Consider the following 21409-nt stretch of genomic DNA (forward strand, 5'->3'; position numbering starts at 1 on the left):
AGTTATTCTGTTATTCCTATTTTCCCCACAAGAAGCAAGAAGGTGGGTTGGGCTGAGAGAGAGAGAGTGATTGACTCACAGTTATCCAGTAGGTTTTCATGGCTAAGGTGAGGCTTGAACTCATAACCTCCCACTTTCTAACCTGGTGCATAAATCACTAGACCAAACTGACTCTCATATCTGAATCTGGCTCTCAAGTCAAATATTTCACTCATGAGTGAATGGAGCAATCTTTTTTTGAGCAGGGAAGTCCAAAGCCATAAACAAGAGTAGGAGATATTGAACTGATACTCAAAGAAAAGAAAAACTGTGGTTAGTGGGTGTGACTGTCATAATTTCCATGGCCCTGTTTTAGTATGTTGCGTGTTCCTCAGGGAATCCTTATCTTCATGTATGTTGTCTCACGAGGACACTTGAATGTCTTCTCTGAAACTTTGATTGCTATCTTATGAAATTATAGTCTGCAATATATTTCCTGAGTGCTGGTTCCTTTATTGTTGGTTGTCCCAAAAGTGATTTTCCAAAAGGAAACTGGACTGGGCATAGAAGCTCTATAACATTCACATTACAAAGACCCCACACTTATCCAAACAGGATATTCCCCTGATATCATGTTAAATACATCTTCATAAAATGCAATTCCCTTTTTACTATATTTATGAAGTCATTTATAAATAGACAATAGAAAAACCATGAAAATGTCCCTTAAGGAGGTACATTTGGTGGGACAGAGAAGAAGGGCCTTCTCCGTGGTGGCTCTAATCCTCTGGAATACCATTCCTTCAAAAATGAGACTGGCCCCCACTTGGACAGTCTTACGTAAGGCCCTGGAGGCCTGGTTTTTCTCGCAGGCGTAGGGAGCCCATCAAATGGCTTATTTGACTGTGTGTTGTTGCCAGAGGGGAATATAGTCTTTTTTTTTCTTTATTGTGTTTTAATGCTTGTAAACTGATTAGAGTCATTGTGAGAAAGTAGGCAGCTATATAAATTTTCTACATAAATAAATAAGTAAACTGCAAACATTGGACATGATTTGATTCAATATCTCTATTCTTCTAACACGACAACTGGATTCTCAATGTCTTGCTATCTTGGGGTGTTGAAAGAAGGAAGGTGTTTAATTAAAGTTTAATTGGAGAATGATTGCAATTGAAGCAGCATGAGCATTTCTTTTGCAATTGGCAACTATAATAAATCTTAGTTGTCAGGATAATCCTCCATCAATCCTCTGTTGTCAGAATTAAGGACTTCTATATGTCTCCTATGGATAGCAAATCTTTCTCGGTTTCTTTGTGAGCAATTTCTCAAAGCCAGAAATATTACACCAAGTGTTAATTCCTTTTTATCAGTTGCTCCCTGTGGTTGAGGTCAGGCCTGAAAACAATGATGTAGCATTTTGGTAAGAATATGCATCCCAGTAATGCAGCACTGGAGGCCAAGATGGAGAAGACCTCCACAGCTACCATGGCTTTGCCTTTTGTGCTCAGATAGGCTGGAAAGAAGGAGATCCACACACTGCAAAAGGCCAACATGCTGAAGGTGATGAACTTGGCTTCATTAAAGCTGTCAGGTAATTTACGGGCAAGGAAAGCCACAATAAAGCTGGTGATGGCCAAGATACCCATGTAGCCCAAGACACAGTAGAAGAAGAAAGCTGACCCCTCATTGCACTGTAGAATTATTTCTTGGTGCACTGAGTGCTTGTCCAACTCAGGGAATGGGGGAAATGTTGACAACCAAATTATACAAATACATACTTGTATGAGGGAGTATGAAAGGACAATAGAAAAAGCCAATCTTTTCCCCACCCATCTCCTCATCTGAGATCCTGGTTTAGTAGCCATGAAAGCCACAACCACGGTGATCGTTTTAGCCAGTACAGTAGAAATGGCTACTGAGAAAGTGATGCCAAACATTGATTGTCGGAGAAGGCAGGTCACTTTGCCAGGCTGACTGAGGAAGAACAAAGAGGAGAGAAAACAGAGCAGAAGAGAGACAAGGAGGGTGTAGGTGAGGGACCTGTTGTTGGCTTTGACAATGGGAGTATCCCTGTGCATAATAAAACTTCCAAGTACCCAAGATGTCAAGAAGAAGAAACAAAGAGCTGCTGAGGTTAAACCAATTCCTAAGGTTTCTTCAACAGTTAGAAAGACCAGAAATTTCAAGATACAGCCTCTCTTTTCTTTATTTGGATAATGATCTTCTGAACATTCAAAACAGTCATCCATATCTGAAAGCAAAGTCAAGGCAAGTTTTTATACATTCCATATTTTTGAAACATTTTCAAGTTTATTAAAATTTAGAGCATTTTGACTTTTCCTATTTTTCCAAAACACAAAGAAGAAATCTGGGGGGGGGGGGATATAAGAGTTTAGCTCTTATGGGAAAACTTTACATTCAGAAGAACAGAATGTGATTCACAAGCATAGAAATGAATATTCACCTTGAAGAACTCACAAAACTATTTGCTACACGAAAACAGGGTATTATAGTTTGCTTAAGTCTATCCAATGAAAACTTGCTGGAATGTCTAACTTACCCTTTTCATTTGAAATCTTCCCTTCTGGGCAAGGAACACAGTTGTAGCAACAGAACTGCTCTCCTTCCAACCCTTTCTTCCAGTATCCAGGGGAGCAATGGTCATTACACTGAGAAAATGGAATAACCTGGTGATAAGCATAAAAGATTTTTGCAAAGGGAATTTTTAAAGCAGTTTATAATGTTCCCATTTATGTTAGTGGGAAGAATATTTGAATTCCTCAAGGGTTTGTTCAGGTTTATTATAAGGTAAAAGTTTCCCTCTGCAGTCACGTCCAACTCTAGGGCACAGTGCTCATCTCCATTTCTTGGCCAAGTCCTCCAGCATTCTCTGAAGATATTTTCCATGGTCATGTAGCCAGCACGGCTATATGCCAAAGACACAAGGAACGTTGTTACCTTCGCACAAAAGTGGTACCTAAGAATCTACACTCATTAGCATGCTTTGGAATTCCTAGATGGGAAGGAGCTGAGGCAGGAATGGGAGCTCACCCTATTGCATGACACACAGGTCTCAAACCTGGGCTATCATCTTTCCAGCTGACAAGCTCAGTGTCTTTAACCAGTGAGCCATCACAGATTTATACTACCCATTAAAATGTTGACATTATAAGGATGTGCAAAGGGCGTGTTTGGAGAATGGAAGAGTAAATAAAGAAATACATGTCACTACAATATTATGGGAACACTATCTTATGATTTCAAATGGAAATGCAACCCAAATGTGAATACCTATCTTTTAAATTGTAATGTCATTTTGTCAATTTGATGAAAACCTGATCATTGACAATATTTGTACAGAATATACCGTTTCAAAAATCACAAATTAAAAATGGGAAAATTTACAGCTTTCTTTGATTGGAAGGTTATCAACTATAAAGATGAATATTTTGCCCAGAATTTTATATTTGTTCCAGACAATTCCAATTAGATTGGGGAAAGACTTCTTTGAAGAATTGAATAAAATGGTGTTAATATATATTTGGCAGGGAAAGAAGGTGAGGATAAGACTTAAATTGCTACAAGATGCTAGAATGAGAGGGGGTTTTGGCCTACCTAATTGGGAACTTTACTATCAAGCGACAAGTTTGATGTGGATTAAAGAATGGATAACATTAAGGAATACTAGACTATTGAATTTAGAAGGTCATGATTTGTTGATGGGGTGGCATGCTTTTTTATGATATAAGGGAACAAAAATCCAGGGGTATTTTAGGAGACATCATATACGTGAGGCTTTGTTATTGAATTGGGAGAAGATTAAAAAACATTGAAAATTCCAGTCTGGGTTTCAACGATTGAAGCTTTTTCATATTCAGTAATATTTAGAAGAGAACAAATTGTTAGATATAGTGAATTAATGGATGAAAAGGGTGAACTTAAGTCGAAGCAAAAATTGGAAGAACAAGGTTTTAAGATGGATTGGTTTTCTTATCTGCAAATCCGTTCTAGAAATGAAGAAGATTCTAAGCAAGAAGGTTTTTACAATGTTTTGACTAATTTAGATAAGATATTGACAGTTATAAAGCTAAAGCAGGAGAAGATCAAATCAAGTCAAGTCAGTCTTTATGATGCTTATTGGGCAGCACATGCTTCTAGTAACGGATGAGATGGAAGGAATTTCCCTTCACTAATTCTTTTTGTATTATTAAAAGAATAGGTTAAAGTGGAAATAGGTAGATGAATGGAAAGTGAGCATGATTAAAACAACAGCATAGAAACTCGATAACATTCACATTTCAATGATCCCACACCTATCCAAAAAGAATATCCCCCTGATACTGTGTTGAGTACATGTTCATAAAATGTAATTCCCTTTTTACTACATTTATGGAGTCATTTATGAATAGAAAATACAAAAACCATAAAAAAGGCATGGTCCCATTCCCTAAGGAGGTACATTTGGTGGGACACAGAAGAAGGACCTTCTCCATGGTGGCTTCCACCCTCTGGAACATTGTCCATTCAGGCATTAGACTGTCCCCCCACTTTGACACTCTTCTGTAAAGCCCTGAAGGCTCGGTTTTGCCAGCTGGCCTAGGGAACCCAGAATGGAATGGAGCCCATCAAGTGGCTTATTTGTCTGTGCCACAGATGGTTTTTCAGGAGGCAACTGGAGTTTCTTGTGTGTGTGTTTTTTTTTTTTTTAAAGATGTTTTGCTTCACATTTAAAAAGCTTCTTCAGCTTTGACAGGATAGTGGGGAATAGAAGGATTTCTATTCCTTGCAGACAGCTGGTCATTTGCATCCTTTTAGAGGGTCGTTAAAGCACTTGGAGGTTTATCTGTGTCCTCAGGGTCACCTGAGTATGTTAGAAAGGGAGGATCTCACCCAATAACTCTCGATACAAAGTAGTAATTGTTGCAGTTTATTTATTTGCAGTTTAAAATATATCACAGGTTCAGGTATGCAATAGTAACTGACCTACCGTATGTCCTTTCTCCTCAGGTATATATCTGGAACTGCCTGGTGCCCATGTGGATGGTCCTTTTTTACCCTGGGGGAGGAGTCAAGGTAAGGTGAGATTGTGAGAGTTATGGGTTGTGTAGTAGAGTTAACCCTTGATGGACCATGGAGTAGTGGGTACATAAATAGGTTAGACATTTTATGTGACAGAGTAGTGCTCCTGGTTCATCTAGTCTGCATTTTTTTCCCTCTGGAAATCCATTTCTATTCTCACACATGCCAAACGGTGTTCATCCCAAATTGCTAAAAGTTTGTAGAGATTCTCAGTCATCCAGGTCATGGTTGCCCCAAAGCAGGGGTGAAATGTTCCCGGTTCAGTCAGGTTCGCCCGAACCGGTAGTAAAAAATGTAAAAAAAAAAAAAGTTCCAAAGATCATGTGAGCGATGCGCGATCATCGGAAGCTTTTTTTTTTTTTTTACTTTTCTAGTATTTTTTTACTACCAATTCTCTAGAATCGGTACTAAAAATGCTTTAGAAAAGTAAAAAAAAGGCTCCCATGATAAAACCTGTGGCACGTGATTGTCAGAGACTTTTTTTAAAAAACTTTTAAAAGCATTTTTTTACAACCTATTCGGCCGAATAAAAAGTAAAAGTAAAGAAAAAAAGGCTCCGAAGATCATTCACCACAGCTGATCACAACTCCCTGCGCACTCTTCTACTTACCCCATGCCTCCTTTTGGCATGCACTGTGCACGCACACACACACACACACACACACCTCACATTTGGTGTGTGGTGAGCACTGAGCATTCACGCGCACAGCACACCTTTGGTGCACAATGCTCATGCACAGCCAGCGAACTGGTAGTAAACCAGTTCAGATTTCACCACTGCCCCAAAGGTGCTTTTTCAGGAGGCAACTGGACTTTCTTGTTTTTTCTTTTGAAGACGTTTTCAAAAGAAAAAAGGAAGAAAGAAAGAAAGTCCAGTTGCCTCCTGAAAAAACACCTTTGGGACAACCATGACATGGATGACTGAGAATATCTACAGACTTATTTGACTGTGTGTTGTTGCCAGAGGGGGATATAGTTCTTTATTATCTTCTATGTTGTGTTTTATTGACGATAAGTTGCCTAGATTCACTGTGAGCAACTAGGCGGTATAAATTTTCTACATAAATAAATAAAGAAACTGTAAATATTGGACATGATTTGATTCAGTATCTCTAAACTCCTAACACAAGAACTGGATTCTCAATGTCTTGCTATCTTGGGGTGTTGAAAGACAGAAAACGTTTAATTAAAGAATATTGGAGAATGATTGCAAATGCAGCAGCATGAGCAATTCTTTTCAAATTGGCAACTATAATAAATCTTAGTGTTTGGGATACTCCTCCATCAATCCTCTGTTGTCAGAATTAAGGACTTCTATATGTCTCCTATGGATAACAAACATCCTTCTGTCTTTTTTCTTGTGAGCAACTTCTCAAAGGCGGAAATATTACATGATGTGCTAATTCCTCTTTATCAGTTGTTCCCTGTGGTTGAGGTCAGGTCTGAGAACAATGATGTAGCACTTTGGCAAGAATATGCATCCCAATAATGCAGCGCTGGAGGACAAGATGGAGAAGATCTCCACAGCTACCATGGCTTTGCCTTTTGTGCTCAGATAGGCTGGAAAGAAGGAGATCCACACACTGCAAAAGGCCAACATGCTGAAGGTGATGAACTTGGCTTCATTAAAGCTGTCGGGTAATTTACGGGCAAGAAAAGCCACAATAAAGCTGGCCATGGCCAAGATACCCATGTAGCCCAAGACACAGTAGAAGAAGAAAGCTGACCCCTCATTGCACTGTAAAATCATTTCCTGGAGCTCTGAGTGCATATCCAACTCAGGGAATGGAGGTGATGTTGACAACCAAAGAACACAAATACATACTTGGACAATAGAACAGGAAAGAACAGCAGAAAAAGCCAATCTTTTCCCCACCCACTTCCTCATCTGTGATCCAGGTTTAGTGGCCATGAAAGCCACAACCACAGTGATGGTTTTGGCCAGGACACTAGAAATGGCCACTGAGAAGGTGATGCCAAAAGTTGGTTGTCGGAGAAGACAGGTCACCTTGTCAGGTTGGCTGAGGAAGAACAAAGAGGAGAGGAAACAGAACAAAAGAGAGACAAGGATGGTGTAGGTGAGGGAACGATTGTTGGCTTTGACAATGGGAGTATCTCTGTGCTTAATAAATGTTCCAAGTACCCAAGATGTCAAGAAGAAGAAAAAAAGAGCTGCTAAGGATAAACCAATTCCTAAAGTTTCTTCAAAAGTTAGAAAGACCAGCAATTTTAAGATGCAGCCGCTCTTTTCTTTATTTGGATAATGATCTTCTGAACATTCAAAACAGTCATCCATATCTGAAAGAAAAGGCAAGGCAAGTGTTTATACATTTCACATTTTTGAAACATTTTCAAATTTCTTAAAATTTAGAGCATTTTGACTTTTCCTGTTTTTCAAAAAACACAAAGAAGAAATATATGAGAATGGATATAAGAGTTTAGCTCTTATGGGCAAACTTTATATTCAGAACAACAGATTGTGATTCACAAGTATAGAAATGAATATTCACCTTGAAGAACTCACAAAACTATTTGCTACACTAAAGTAGTGTATTATAGTTTGCTTAAGTCTATCCAATGAAAACTTGCTGGAATGTCTAACTTACCCTTTTCATTTGAAATCTTCCCTTCTGGGCAACGAACACAGTTGTAGCAACAGAATTGCTTTCCTTCCAATCCTTTCTTCCAGTATCCAGGGTAGCAAGGGTCATTACACTGAGAAAAGGGAATAACCTGGTGATAAAGATAAATGATTTTGTAAAGAGAAATTTTTAAGCAGTTTATAATGTTCTCATTTATGGTAGTGAGAAGAATATTTGAATTCGTGACTTCTGGCTGATACCACAGCGATATCGGACATGAGAAGTGGGTCTCTGAGCTCCCACACCAAGTTCTCTACATTAAAGGGCTCTGAAAGGAACGAAAGCCACCCTAGAGGGATAGTGAAGAAAAGAGGGGCACCCTGCAGGTCACAGAGAGTCGCAATCTCTCCTGCTGAGAGCGCCATCTACTGACAAAGGAAAATATACCATATTTTACAACCCTGGGAAAATTTTTGATTAGAAAAATAAACAACATTTATTTGGAAAACTGTGGTGATATTTACTGTTCTATACTTATCTACCTTATGACTATGGGTAGTGCAATTGTGAGAACAAGGAAGATACCTAAGTAAAGCAATTTTTGAATGTTAAGATATATGATTAAACTTATAGAGCGGACATAAGAGATATTTGGAGAGTTTCCTTGACTACTTGAACATGTGATTGAATAACCCTGGGATATAAAAGAACTGTGACTAAAGTATTCTTTGAGGAGCTATATTAGGCCTGAATATATGTTTGTTGAACTATTGAGTAAAAGTGGACCTTATTAAAATAAGACGAGATGCTCCATATAGGGGAAATGAGTGGAAGTTCAAAAGAAATATTGTTGATGTTCAAAAGCATTAAGGACACAATGACAAAGAACTTCAGGGAGATAACCAATTTAATGCAAAGCATAGATGGTGAAAATAGAAAAGATTCTACAAGGGACAATGAATAAAGACCAAGATGCCCAGGAGAGCGAGGAGATAAGAGAAAGAATGGAGGAAAACACAGAACAGATAAATCAACAAGCAAAACAAGAAGAGAAGATAATAAAGACTATAATGATGAATGAAACAAATCAGGGGGAAAGTATTTTAAGAATTTTAAATTGGAATGGGAAGACACCATTGAAAAAGAGATAGGAGTTTGGGCAAATACCCTGGAGGCTTGGCAGCATAAGAGGATAGAGATGGAAATATATAGAATGAGTAAACAGAAACAGTCGAAACAGTAAAAATGCAGAGATAGATAGAGACAAAGATCCAAGAGAGGAGTATGGGAGGTATGTCAAAAAACAAATAAGAATTGAAATACTAAAATGGGCAAGAGATGGATATAAAGGAAAGAGGTTCCTTTGTTCCCCCCTTCTTTCTTTAAAATAATGGGAGCCTGATTAAAAATTAGAATAGAAGTAGAAGTAGAAATAAAGATACATGTATTATAAAATGAATAAATGGACAGAAGATAAGAGGTTGAAAGATGGATTTAATATGTATGTGTAAATAATATGGTGATTGTTGTCAGGATGGAGTAAGGGGATTAGATTTTAATACAATATGTGTACTATACTAGGATTAGTAAGGATGGCTTGATTAAATAGAATAAATTAAAGAATTAAATGGAAAGATTGGAGGTTGAAAGAGAGTATTATTATGCATGCTTAAACAATGTTGTAATTGGCATTAGAATGATACATTGAAATTTTGAATAATTTCATAATGAAGGTTTATATCTTAATAAAAATTGGAGTATTAATACTAGGAGTATATAAGCTTAAACAAATATTATTGATATTAGTATTGTTATTTTTATCAAAATGAATGATACCCAGATGCCACACTGTTCATGTATTGATGTTGATGTATATATAAAAATTAAATAAAAAAAAACATAAAACAAACAAACAAAAAAGAATATTTGAATTCCTAAAGAGTATTTATCCAGGTGTATTTATAAGGTAAAGGTTTCCCTTCTCTCTAGGTGGGAAGGAGCTGAGGCAGGAAAGGGAGTTCATCCTATTGTGTGGTGCTCAGGTCTCAAACACAGGCTGTAAGCTTTCTTCTGACAAGCACAGTGTCTTTAATCACTGACCATCATATATTTATACTATCCATTGAAAAGTTGACATTATAAGGACGTGCAAATGGCATGTTTTGAGAATGGCAGAATGAATAAAGAAATATATGTGATTACAATATTATGGAAGCACTGTGACTCCTGTGATTTCAAACGGAAATGCAACCCAAATATGAATACCTGTCTTTTAAATTGTAATACCATTTTGACAATGTGATGAAAGCTTGATCATTGACAATATTTGTACAGAGTATGCCATTTGAAAAATCACAAATTAGATTTCTAAAGAGGACTGTGTTCAATATTGGATTACAATGCATCAAGGAATAGTTGACTAAGTGAGTCCACACCTGGTTAAAAGCTGGGTGCCACACAATCAGCTCTTCATCAATGATTAATTCCTTCGTATTGGGAATATGAGGACCCATCTTTCCAACTCTAACTCTCTGAAAGGATCCGTTTGGAAAAGTGATCAAGTTGGTGATGTCGAAACCACCTGTTGCTTCCCCATTCTCATTCAGGAACACTCTCTCCCCAGCTGAATTGTTAAAAGAAATGCCTTGAAGAAATGAATGGAGCTACTTGAGAGAGATAGCGAGAGATAGAGAGAAAGAGAGATGAAAGATTAATAATGAAGAAGTGGCCAATATATTAAACTTTTACTTACTAATTTTTCCCGTTGCTCTAACAAATATCAAATAAGTACATGTAGAATATAGATAATCTATATTTCAGAGAAAGACACAGGTCTGTTCTAGTATTACTTTAATCTTACTTCCAGGGGAAACAGGATGGAAACAACATCATCTATCTCCCATCTACAACAGAGTCCTTTCAACAGTTCCAAGAAGAAAGCACACCCATTTGTACCACACAGGTAATCCTGATGACTCAGATAAACCTCCAGGTGATCTTAACGACTCGTTAAAAGAATGCAAATGACCACTTGTCTGCAAAGAGTATAAATCCTTCCATTCCCCACCATTCAATCAGAGCTGAAGAAGTTTCTTGGATGAGAAGTGAAACATCTTCAAAGAATATCCAGAAAGTCCAGTTGCCTCTTGAAAAAGCACTTTTAGGACACTTATACTGCTTCCCTGTGCTTTACAATAATAAATAAATAACTTTATTGTCATTGTACGTGTATACACAGTACACCATACAACGAAATTCACTTAACACCCAAAGACCAGGTCCAACACACATAACAATCTTCAAACACACTCCCACCCACCACAATTCCCAACCCCTAAACCACCCAAACATCCACACAACAGACCAAGTAATACTGTCCAACAGCTTACTGATGGTGGCCCTTTAGTTCATTGTTGAGTGCAATTATAGCTGTGGGAGGAAAACTATTCAGAAAATGTGTGGTCCGAGTTTTAATTGTTCTGTATCTTCTGCCAGAAGGCAACAGTCTAAAAAGATTGTAAGCAGGATGGGAAAAGATGGAAGGCTGAATCAAAGTTGAGCCAGTGGGAATCAAACTGCTGAACTGCTGGCAACCAGCAGTCAGCACAATTAGCTAATTTCTTTTTTTTTTTTAATACTTTATTGAATTTTTTTTACACAAATAAAATATAATAACAATTCTGTTTGACATCGGATTCACAGTGTTTATACATATATACATGAAAAATTATCTGGTGTCATTTATACTATACATTTCAAATTAATTTCTAATTAATTTCTGTGCCTTTTACTCCTTCCTTAATTCTGATTGATTTCTACACCTTTTTCTCCTTCTTTGATTCTATCATTTATCCATTCGTACCATCTTCCCCACACAGTATCATAGTCTGAATTTTCATCATCATTTATCTCATGTGTTAATTTACTTATCTCTGCACACTCTAATATTTTGCTAATTATAAGGTCATCTGGTGGTGGGTCTTTCTTTTTCCAGTATTGAGCATACGCCAGTCTGGCAGCTGTAGCTATGTGTATTAGGAGGTGGACCTTTTCCTTTCCGTACCCTTTCTTTGCCATTCCCAGGAGAAATATTTCTGGATTCAAATCGATTTCTTCTTTAATTATGTCTTTCAACCATCTCCGAATTTTGCTCCAGTATCTTTTTGCTTCGGGGCATGTCCACCACATATGAAAGAAGGTGCTAATTTCTAACCACTGTGCCACCATGGCTCTGGTGAGAATTATTATTCACAATCTCATAAGAAAAATAATATATCTACATGACATGAAAATATTCTTTTTTTGGGGGGGGGGGTGGCACAAAAAGAAGAAAGACTGCCTTCAGACACAATGCAATTGAATTCTTCTTGGAATCAGATTGGATATATTCACAAGACTGGCCAATTCTATGTGGAGGTGAAAAGTTATTTATACAATGAAAATTGATGCATACAGTAAATCCCATTAACTATACTGAAATTAGTAAGGACACAGTTTATGTTCATACTCTTATTTTATAAAACGAATAGCTTTGTCACCTCAGTTTCTCTATTGATTTGGAGCCATAAATGAGGGTAAATAAGCTATATTAGATTGTGGATGATTGTGGATAATCATTGAAATACAAGATAGGTGTGGCATGGAAAGATTACCTGCCAAGCCAGCAGATTTTGAAGTTCAACCCTTTGAATCTCTCTTGGTTGGGATTTTGATCTCACTGCCTTATGCAAAGAATGTGCCACTGCATAAACAGCATTGTAGATACTGTAGGTTTGGCCAGTCATCTGAAATTCAAACAGAGCACCAGGTAGATTCTCCAAATTCTCTTCTCCACTACAAGTTTCATTGATCGTTGAAGATACTTCTGTATTTGAAAATGAACAATCGAACAATTGCTCCCAAACCTCTTGAAGAAATGCATCTTTGTGGGTTGAAGGTTTGATGACTTGAAGAAATTCTTTGAAGCCTTGAATGTCTCTTGTATGAACAGTAAAGGAAATAGCCCCATGGAACATCTGGAGAGCCCAACTCCTTTGAGTTCCCATCAGAATGAAATCAATTGGATTCATCAGGATCCAAACCTTCTTACATAATGCACGCTCTTTATTTTCAGGATCTCTTAGAAACATGGCAGTTCTGAGCCACACTACTGTGTATGTTTCTCCATAGACCAGAAAAGCATTTGCTTTTGGATCTATCAATTTATCAGAAATAACTGAGAATGAATTAGACAATTGGGACAAATCTTCCAAGTGGATATGTTGTGGAATTTTTTCTGTGAAAGCTAAACACACCCCGTTCTGTGAAAGCAACGGCTGCAGTTTCTGCAAAAAACATTCTTCCTTATTTTCAGAAGCAAAGAGTCCAATCCACGTCCATCCAAAATGGAGAAGAAGTTGAATAAGTCCAGTGTACTGATGCTCCTCTTTTGGGACCATGCAATAAAGTGGAAATAACTCAGTAATCTGAAAGTCTTCTTGAGCAAAGGAACCATAAGTCAACTAAAGATACAAAAAAGAGAAATTCATTCTTCATGAAAATCAGGGGACAAATGTGAAGACTGCTTGTTAGAAATTTAATGAAGGTCTCCCTATATTGAACATTTGTCCAATTCTGTGTAGATTATGGCAATTCTGATGAGAAAGAGAAGCAACTAAAACCCCATGATGAAATATTTTCTCATCTGAAATATAACTAGATTACAACCACACTCAGTTTCCTAATACAGAGTTCCAGTATGTTCATCCTTTTAGAACATCTGGAAACTTGCTAACTATCTGAGCTTGTGAATTCTTCTCAGCCTAAGGAAAAGATTTTTCAGAGCTAGACTTACTGGACTACCTTCTTCCCTTCTTTGTAGCAGATAAAGTAAGATACTTGTACACGAAAGACTATGCCCATGAGATTCTGGAGGAATAGAAAGGATTAATCATGTCTTCCTTTACTACAATTATTATAGAGATATCCAAAAGAGTTCAGTTACAGGAATTGGGTATTTCTAGTGTGATAAAAAGAAGGACTAGGGGAGGCATGATAGCATTAGTGCAACATTTGAGGGGCTTCTACAAAGAAGAGGTAGACTTACTGGATTACCTTCTTCCGTTATTTGTAGCAGATAAAATAAAATACTTATAGATGAAAGACACTATGCCCATGAGATTCTGGGTTAATCATGTCTTCATTTATTGCAATTACGATAGAGATCTCCAAAAGTACCATGTAGGTCCAATACTTCAACAATTTCAAGGAAAATCAGTTGAGTTTTAAATTCAGTTATTACTATCAGACCCAACCAAGACATACCAAAGAAAGTTGTGATCTATTATCAGGTGGCTTTGTGGAATCTGGAGTTGAGTTGAAGGCAGCAGTGAAAATGCTGGCTAGCTTGGAGTTGGGAATGGGAAGGAAGTGGCTGAAAGGCGATCTTCCGTAAAACCATGAGATATGACAGCAGTGTTCCAATATTTGAGGGGCTCCTACAAAGACGAGGTGGTCAAACTATTGTGCAAAGCACCTGAGGGCAGGACAAGAAACAATGAATGGAAACTAACCAAGGAAAGAAGCAATCTAGAACTAAGGAGAAATTTCCTAACTGTGAAAACAATTAACCAATGGAGCAACTTGCCTTCACACATTGTGGGTGCTCCATCACTGGAGGCTGTCAAAAAGAGACTGGGCAGTGATTTATTTGAAATGGTATAGGATCTCCTGCTCGAAGATGGGGTTGGAGTAGAATACCCCCAAGAAACTTTCCCACTCTATTATTCTATGTTCGATGTTCTGTGTTCTACGTGCTAGCTGGCCTTTTCTTTTTCTTTTTCTCTTTTTTTAAATTTATAAACTTTATTAAAACAGATATTGAACACATATAACACATATGACAAAAACATAAAACTACATTATACAATAAACAATTATAAATAATCAATCATTTGAAGCGTTTGTTTCGTAATGGTCTTTCAAGTAATACAGTTATACTTATTCCCCTAAATCTTAACTTTATAATTTCTTTTTGCCTTTTCTCCCTCTCCTCTCTTCTCCTCTCTAAGACTTCTACTTTAATAATCTGTGTATTATATATTTGGATTATATCTTTGCTTTCTGGGTTTTTCTCTGTGGTTTTATTTGCCCATAAGAAAATATTTGTATACACTCTTGTGTTTCTATTCTATCTGACTTCTAGTTATATTTCTTCCATAATAGCCGTATGCCATTGATACCATTTATTCCAAACTTTATAAAATTCTGTGTCTTCTTTTTCCTTTAGCTCTTTTGTCAGCCTATCCATTTCAGCACATTGTGTAATTTTATCCATTATTTCTTCTTCCGATGGGTTTTTTTTCCAGTTTCCAATTTTTGGCATATGTTATTCTCACTGCCGTTAAGATATGTATTAACAAGTATTTTATTTCTTTGGGGTAAGTTTTTGTGAAAATTCCTAACAAAAAAGTTTCGGCTCTCTTATCTATTTGTAATTTGGTGATTTGTTAAGTAAGAGCCTTGATAATACAGGGGTTTAGTGCACCCTGTTATTAACACAGCTGCCTGCAATTTCTGCTGGTTCGAATCTCTCCAAGGCTCAAGGTTGACTCAGCCTTCCATCCTTTCTAAGGTAGGTGAAATGAGGACCCAGTTTGTGGGGGCAATAAGCTGACTTTGTATAAAATATACAAAAGAATGAAGGCTATTGCTTAACGCATTATAAGCCACCCTGAGTCTCCAGAGAAGGGCGGCATATAAATCAAATTAAAAAAAAAATTAAGTAAGAAGAGTTGTAACCTATTGCTGCATGGAAGTCAAAACACTTCTATGATTGTAATAAAAGGTTTTGATTTCATTGGATTACCTTGAGCCAGTCTATTGAGTTGTGGGGAAAACAGATGAGGGGTGATAATAGTGTATTTAATTGAATTCCTGGAGAAAGGTATGGCAAACAACTAGTATCTACTATTAATTACAAAAGACTTTTCTCTCTCACTCCACCCCAAACTACCTGTGGAATTTTGTAGACATGTACACTTTCTGCCATAAAGGATGATGTATCAGGACTTAGTCCCCCAATGATGGCCATGAGATTCTTCTGGCTATCACATTTGTAGTTTGGGACAAATTCCTGGGATTTGAAAAGCAGGTCCAGAGTGGTGCGATAGGTCATCCTTGGGTTGTTGTAACTATCATAAAGGTGAAACCCGAGAGTGACGTTAGGTAAGATCTGGGAGTCCTCATTGATTTCCTTCATAGCAAAGGCCAAGGTAAGGGCATGCTGGTAGAATTTGGTTATTACACTGCAAATAATTTAAACAAAATATGTTGACAATTCTTTTATGGTGAAACCATTAATATATGAGTAATAACCACTTCTGTCTCTTTTGTAAGTGAGAAGATGAGTGCCTTTGTAAAAACACTCAATAATTTGTATAGTTTTCAACTATGTACAGTGTTTCCATGATTTGCCACAAATAAGTAGAGAACAATGTTGTGATTTTTTTTTCAAGCTCTCACATTTATTTCTATCAGTTTGGCACAAAATCGAATACAACCAGAAACTATCACTCTTTTAATCTATGTAAATTATGCAAGGAGTGACTGCACAGACTAGATCATTTTAATGATTTTACATTCCCTAAATGTTCTCCAAAAGACTTCTTGTTAGACTTAATACAGTGAAAAGAAAATGATTATTAATATATGTAAGTTATGCAAGGAGTGAATGCATAGACTAAATAATTATACTCCCTAAATATTGTCCAAAAGAATTCTTGCAGAATAGTTTCAGACATTTTATGAGTAAGATTTTAACACAATGAAAATGATTTGTTTTCCCACAATCTGATAATTTTGAAGCAAGAATAAATTGATATAAAAAACCATGCATTTATTCTCAAAGAGCTATTAGCATATAAATAAAATCAGAAAATGAATGGAAAGACAAAAAATCCTTACAGTGGTAACTCATAAGGTATTAGAGAAGGATGTTCTTTAAATTCAATTTCAAAAAAGTAGTGAATTATCTGAGACACCATCCCACCTACAATGAGATCACCTGGCTGGTACCACTCATGGGGAATCAGGAAAGCATCACTCGCAGGGCAGCTCAGAGTAACAGCTTTTTGCACCAAGAGCATCAGAAGGAACAACATCTTCAGGCGTTTGTCATAGTGAAAATATTTGTGTCTCCTGTCCATACGGAAGTTTGTATTTCAGTGGTTCATTCAATGATTGAGCCAAGGTTGATATCTGACAATGCACCTAATCAGAAATCCCATCATTTTCTATTTGAAGTTCCTTGTGTGTGCAAATTTCTATACTGACTATCACTAGGATTGAACAGATGTTCTGGAAAAGAAGAAAAGAAGGAGGAAATTTGTAGCAATGAATCTGATGGAGCCATTACTATCCCTTTGTGCCAAACTCCCTGGGGTTCAAGAGTTACTTTATAACCAGAGTGATACCTTAATTGTTGCTGAATTTAAATACCTCGATGCACAGTCCTTGATGTTTTGGCCTAGCTAAAAAAAAAAAAAAAAAATGCGATTCCTGTAGGAGACAATTATTTTGTTTTTGTGAGAGAATAAGGAGTTCAACTGATGGTTCAACTGTGTTTAAATGAACAAATGCTAATAAAATTAATCTAAGGGACATTGGCAATTGAAAATAGCCTTAAGTGTTGAAGGTCATGTTCATTCCTTACCACTGTAGAGCAGAGTTCCCATTTTCCATATAAAACGAATAGAATTGTTCAGTAGAGAAGAGGAAACATTTTTTACATGTTAAGGTCTGACAAAAAAGCCAAACATTTCTTTGGAGGCTTTATCCACATTTTCATTCAAAGATTATTGAGGAATGAAAATCTTTATTTACTTATTTGTGTTGTGAGTTGTATTATTTTTAGAAATAACTCAAGGCAGAGAAGACAGCTAACATACCTTCCTCCTCCTATTTAGTGTATGGTAGATATGATATGGTATATGATATGATATGATATGATATTCTATGATATGATATGATATGATATGATATCTTTATCTTTCTTTATCTTTATTTGATTTGTATACCGCCCTACTCCCGAAGGACTCAGGGTGGTGGACAGCCAAACAGTAAAATACATAAATACAAAATTTAAAAACAGGATAAAATTGAATTATACAAATTTGGCCCAGACAAATTAAAACACCCCAATCATTTAAAAAACAGATAAAAATTTGCATGTTTAAAAAGAAAAGATGGAAAAAAGATTAGCCAGGTCTGCCTGGTGGAATAAAAAGGTCTTCAAAGCACGACGGAAGGTGCGCAGATTCGGGATCCTCCGTATCTCCGGGGGGAGCTCATTCCAGATAGTAGGTGCCCCACAGAGAAGGGTCTCCCCCTAGGGGCCGCCAGTTGACATTGTTTGACTGACGGCACCCAGAGGAGCCCCTCTCTATTGGAGCATACTGGCCGGTGGGAGGCTATTGGTGGTAGTAGGCGGTCCCGTAGGTAACCAGGTCCTAAGCCATGGAGCGCTCTAAAGGTGGTAACTAAAACCTTGAAGGTCACCCGGAAGACCACTGGGAGCCAGTGCAGCTCGTGCAGGAGAGGTGTTACATGGGAATGCCATGTCGCTCCCATTACCACCCGCGCAGCCGCACTCTGCGCCAGTTGGAGCCTCCGGGTGCATCTCAAGGGGAGCCCCATGTATAGGGCATTAAAATAGTCCAGGCGGGAAGTGACGAGGGCATGAGTGACCCTGCATAAGGTGTCCCAATCCAGAAAGGGACGCAACTGGCGAATCAGGCAAACCTGATGAAAAATCCTCCCGGTCACGGCCGTCAAATGCTCTTCTAAAGACAGCCGTGAATCCAGGAGGACGCCCAAGTTGCGAGCACTCTCCGTGGGGGCCAATGATTTGCCCCCAATAGTCAGTGATGGCATCAACTGACTATATCGGGACGTCGGAAACCACAGCCACTTGGTCTTGGATGGGTTGAGCCTGAGCCTATTCCTCCCCATCCAGATCCGCACGGCCTCCAGGCACCGGGACATTACTTCAAAGGCATCGTTGGGGTGATTCCGGGTGGAGATGTACAGCTGGGTGTCATCAGCGTACTGGTGGTACTTCACCCCGAAATCATGTATGATCTGATATGGTATATGATATGATATGGTATGATATGGTATGGTATGGTATGGTATGGTATGGTATGGTATGGTATGGTATGATATGATATGATATGATATGATATGATATGATATGATATGATATGATATGATATTATGATATGATATGATATGATATGATATGATATGATATGATACATATCATATCATTTATGATAGGATAGGATAGGATAGGATAGGATAGGATAGGATAGGATAGGATAGGATAGGATAGGATAGGATAGGATAGATATGATAGGAGTTTTCCAATATCTAAGGAGTTGCCACAAAGAAGAGGGGGTCAACCTATTCTCCAAAGCATTTGAAGGCAGGAAGAAGCAATTTTCCCTACAAAAGGAAAAAGGTGTGTGTGTGAGAGAGTGGCTGGCTCAACGTTAGCCAATAGGCTTTCATGGCTAAGGTGGGAGTTGAACTCATAGCCTTCCATTTTCTAACCTGGTGCCTAAATCACTAGATCAAACTGACTCTCATATCTAAAGCTGGCTCTCAAATAAAATATTTCACTTATGAGTGAAAGCAGCAATCTTTTTTGAGAAGGGAACTCCAAAGCCACAAACCAGCGTAGAAAATATTGTGGTTGCTGGCTGTGACTTTCACAATTTCCATGGCTCTGTTTCAGTAGGTTGTGTGTTCTTCAGGGAATCCTTATCTTCCTGTATGTTGTCACACAAGGACACTTGAATGTCTCCTCTGAAATTTTCATTGCTACCTTATGAAATTAAAGTCTGCAAAGTATTTCCAGAGTGCTGGTCCTTTTATTGTTGGTTGTCCAAAAGATGACTTTTTAAAAGGCAATTGGACTTTCTTTGGTTTTGCTCAAAGACATTTTACTTCTCATCCAGGAAGCTTCTTCAGTTCTTGGTCAGAATCAGAACTGAAGAAGCTTCTTGGATGAGAAGCAAAACATCTTCAAGGAAAAACCAAGAAAGTCCAGCTGCCTTTTGAAAAATCACTTTTGGGACAACCATGACCTGGATGACTAGAAATCTCCGTAGACATTGATTCTTGGTTGTTCATCCTGAGATGCAAAATCGACATAAATATCAGGATCTCGTTCATTAATTCTAAGGATTTTTGCATTCTTTTTGTATTATTAAAAGTATAGGTTACAGTGGAAATAGGTAGATGATAGAGAGTGAGCATGATTTTTTTTTTAAAAAAATCATAAACTCTATAATATTCTCATATCAAAGACCCCAGGCCAATTCAAAAAGGATATCCCCCTGATACCGTGTTAAATACAACTTCATAAAATGCAATTCCCTTTTTATTACATTTATGAAATCATTTATAAATAGAAAATATAAAAACCATGAAAATGGCAAAGTCCAGCCCCTAAGGAGGTACATTTGGCAGGACTGAAAAGAAGGGCCTTCTCCACGGTGGCTCCCACCTTCTGGAACATCATCCATTCAGAAATGAGACTGTCCTCCATTTTGACGCTCTTATGCAAGGCCCTGAAGGCCTGGTTGTGCCAGCAGGCCTAGGGAACCCAGAATGGGATGGAGCCCATCAAGTGGCTTATTTGACTGTGATTTGTTGTCAGGAAATGGTTAGGAAATGGTTATTGCCTAATTGGTTGGCCAGGAAATATATAAGCCAACATTGTATGTTTGTATTATGTAAATGTATTATGTAGCTTTAAGAATTGTGCTGAGTCATTCTGCATTTAATTGGCTGAGCTCTGTAGCCAATGTATTTAAGGAGAGCTAAATTATGGTTAATGTGGACTACTACACCATTTTATCTGCTGCTTTATCTGCTGCTGTAACTCTTTTTGATCTCTCTATGATCAACTGTTTTGATCATGATGATATATTTAACTGCTTTCTGATATTTATTGAACTGTTTTTATATTGTTCCCGATTGTTCCTTGTATTTTTCTACAAACTGATAAGAAGATTTTATATCCCTGGATTGATCTTATATTGCACTTTATATGGCTAAGACTTGGATCGTTAAAGGACTAATAATTTGCTTTTCCCTAACAGTAAAATATATAAAACCCAGTTTGTCTGTATGTTATTCACAATTATTCTAAAACCATTTCCGTGTGTAAAACTCTAACGGTATTCTGCTTTATAAGCCACAACTTCGGGTTTAACTCAAAAATATCCTTATCAGGGGGATATAGTGTTTTTTTAAATTAATTTCTATATTGTGTTTTATTGTTGTAAGTTGCCTAGAGTCGCTTTGAGCAAGTAGGCGGATACATACATTTTCTACATAAATAAATAAGGAAACTGCAAACTTTGGACATGGTTTGATTAAATATCTCTAATCTTCTAACACGAGAGCTGGATTCTCAATGTCTTGCTATCTTGGGGTGTTGAAAAACAGAAGTTGTTTAATTAAAGAATCTTGTAAAATGATTGCAAATGCAGTCATCTTCTCTTCTCTTCTCTTCTCTGCTCTTCTCTTCTCTGCTCTTCTCTGCTCTTCTCTGCTCTGCTCTGCTCTGCCCTTCCCTTCCCTTCCCTTCCCTTCCCTTCCCTTCCCTTCCCTTCTCTTCTCTTCTCTTCTCTTCTCTTCTCTTCTCTTCTCTTCTCTTCTCTTCTCTTCTCTTCTCTTTTGTCAGCAATTTCTCAAAGCCAGGAATATTACACCATGTA

At 37.5% G+C, this 21409-nt stretch overlaps 2 protein-coding genes across 2 annotated transcripts; both read right to left on the reverse strand.

Moving 5' to 3' along the window:
* Positions 1-1331: 1331 nt before the first annotated feature.
* Positions 1332-5284, reverse strand: LOC139324797 (vomeronasal type-2 receptor 26-like). The gene is made up of 3 exons (XM_070954545.1): positions 5219-5284; positions 2540-2666; positions 1332-2230 (listed from the first exon to the last, which is right to left on the reverse strand). Exons 1-3 carry the CDS (start codon positions 5282-5284, stop codon positions 1332-1334), a joined length of 1092 nt encoding a protein of 363 aa, XP_070810646.1.
* A 1173-nt stretch (positions 5285-6457) lies between these two features.
* Positions 6458-16825, reverse strand: LOC139324798 (vomeronasal type-2 receptor 26-like). The gene is made up of 5 exons (XM_070954546.1): positions 16584-16825; positions 15634-15925; positions 12293-13141; positions 7665-7791; positions 6458-7356 (listed from the first exon to the last, which is right to left on the reverse strand). The coding sequence occupies exons 1-5, from the start codon at positions 16823-16825 to the stop codon at positions 6458-6460; spliced, it is 2409 nt and encodes an 802-aa protein (XP_070810647.1).
* Positions 16826-21409: the final 4584 nt, after the last annotated feature.

The sequence above is a fragment of the Pituophis catenifer genome, unplaced genomic scaffold (genome assembly GCF_029215685.1).
Source record: "Pituophis catenifer annectens isolate HBS135680 unplaced genomic scaffold, rPitCat1.0.hap2 SCAF_15, whole genome shotgun sequence".
Taxonomy (NCBI): domain Eukaryota; kingdom Metazoa; phylum Chordata; class Lepidosauria; order Squamata; family Colubridae; genus Pituophis; species Pituophis catenifer.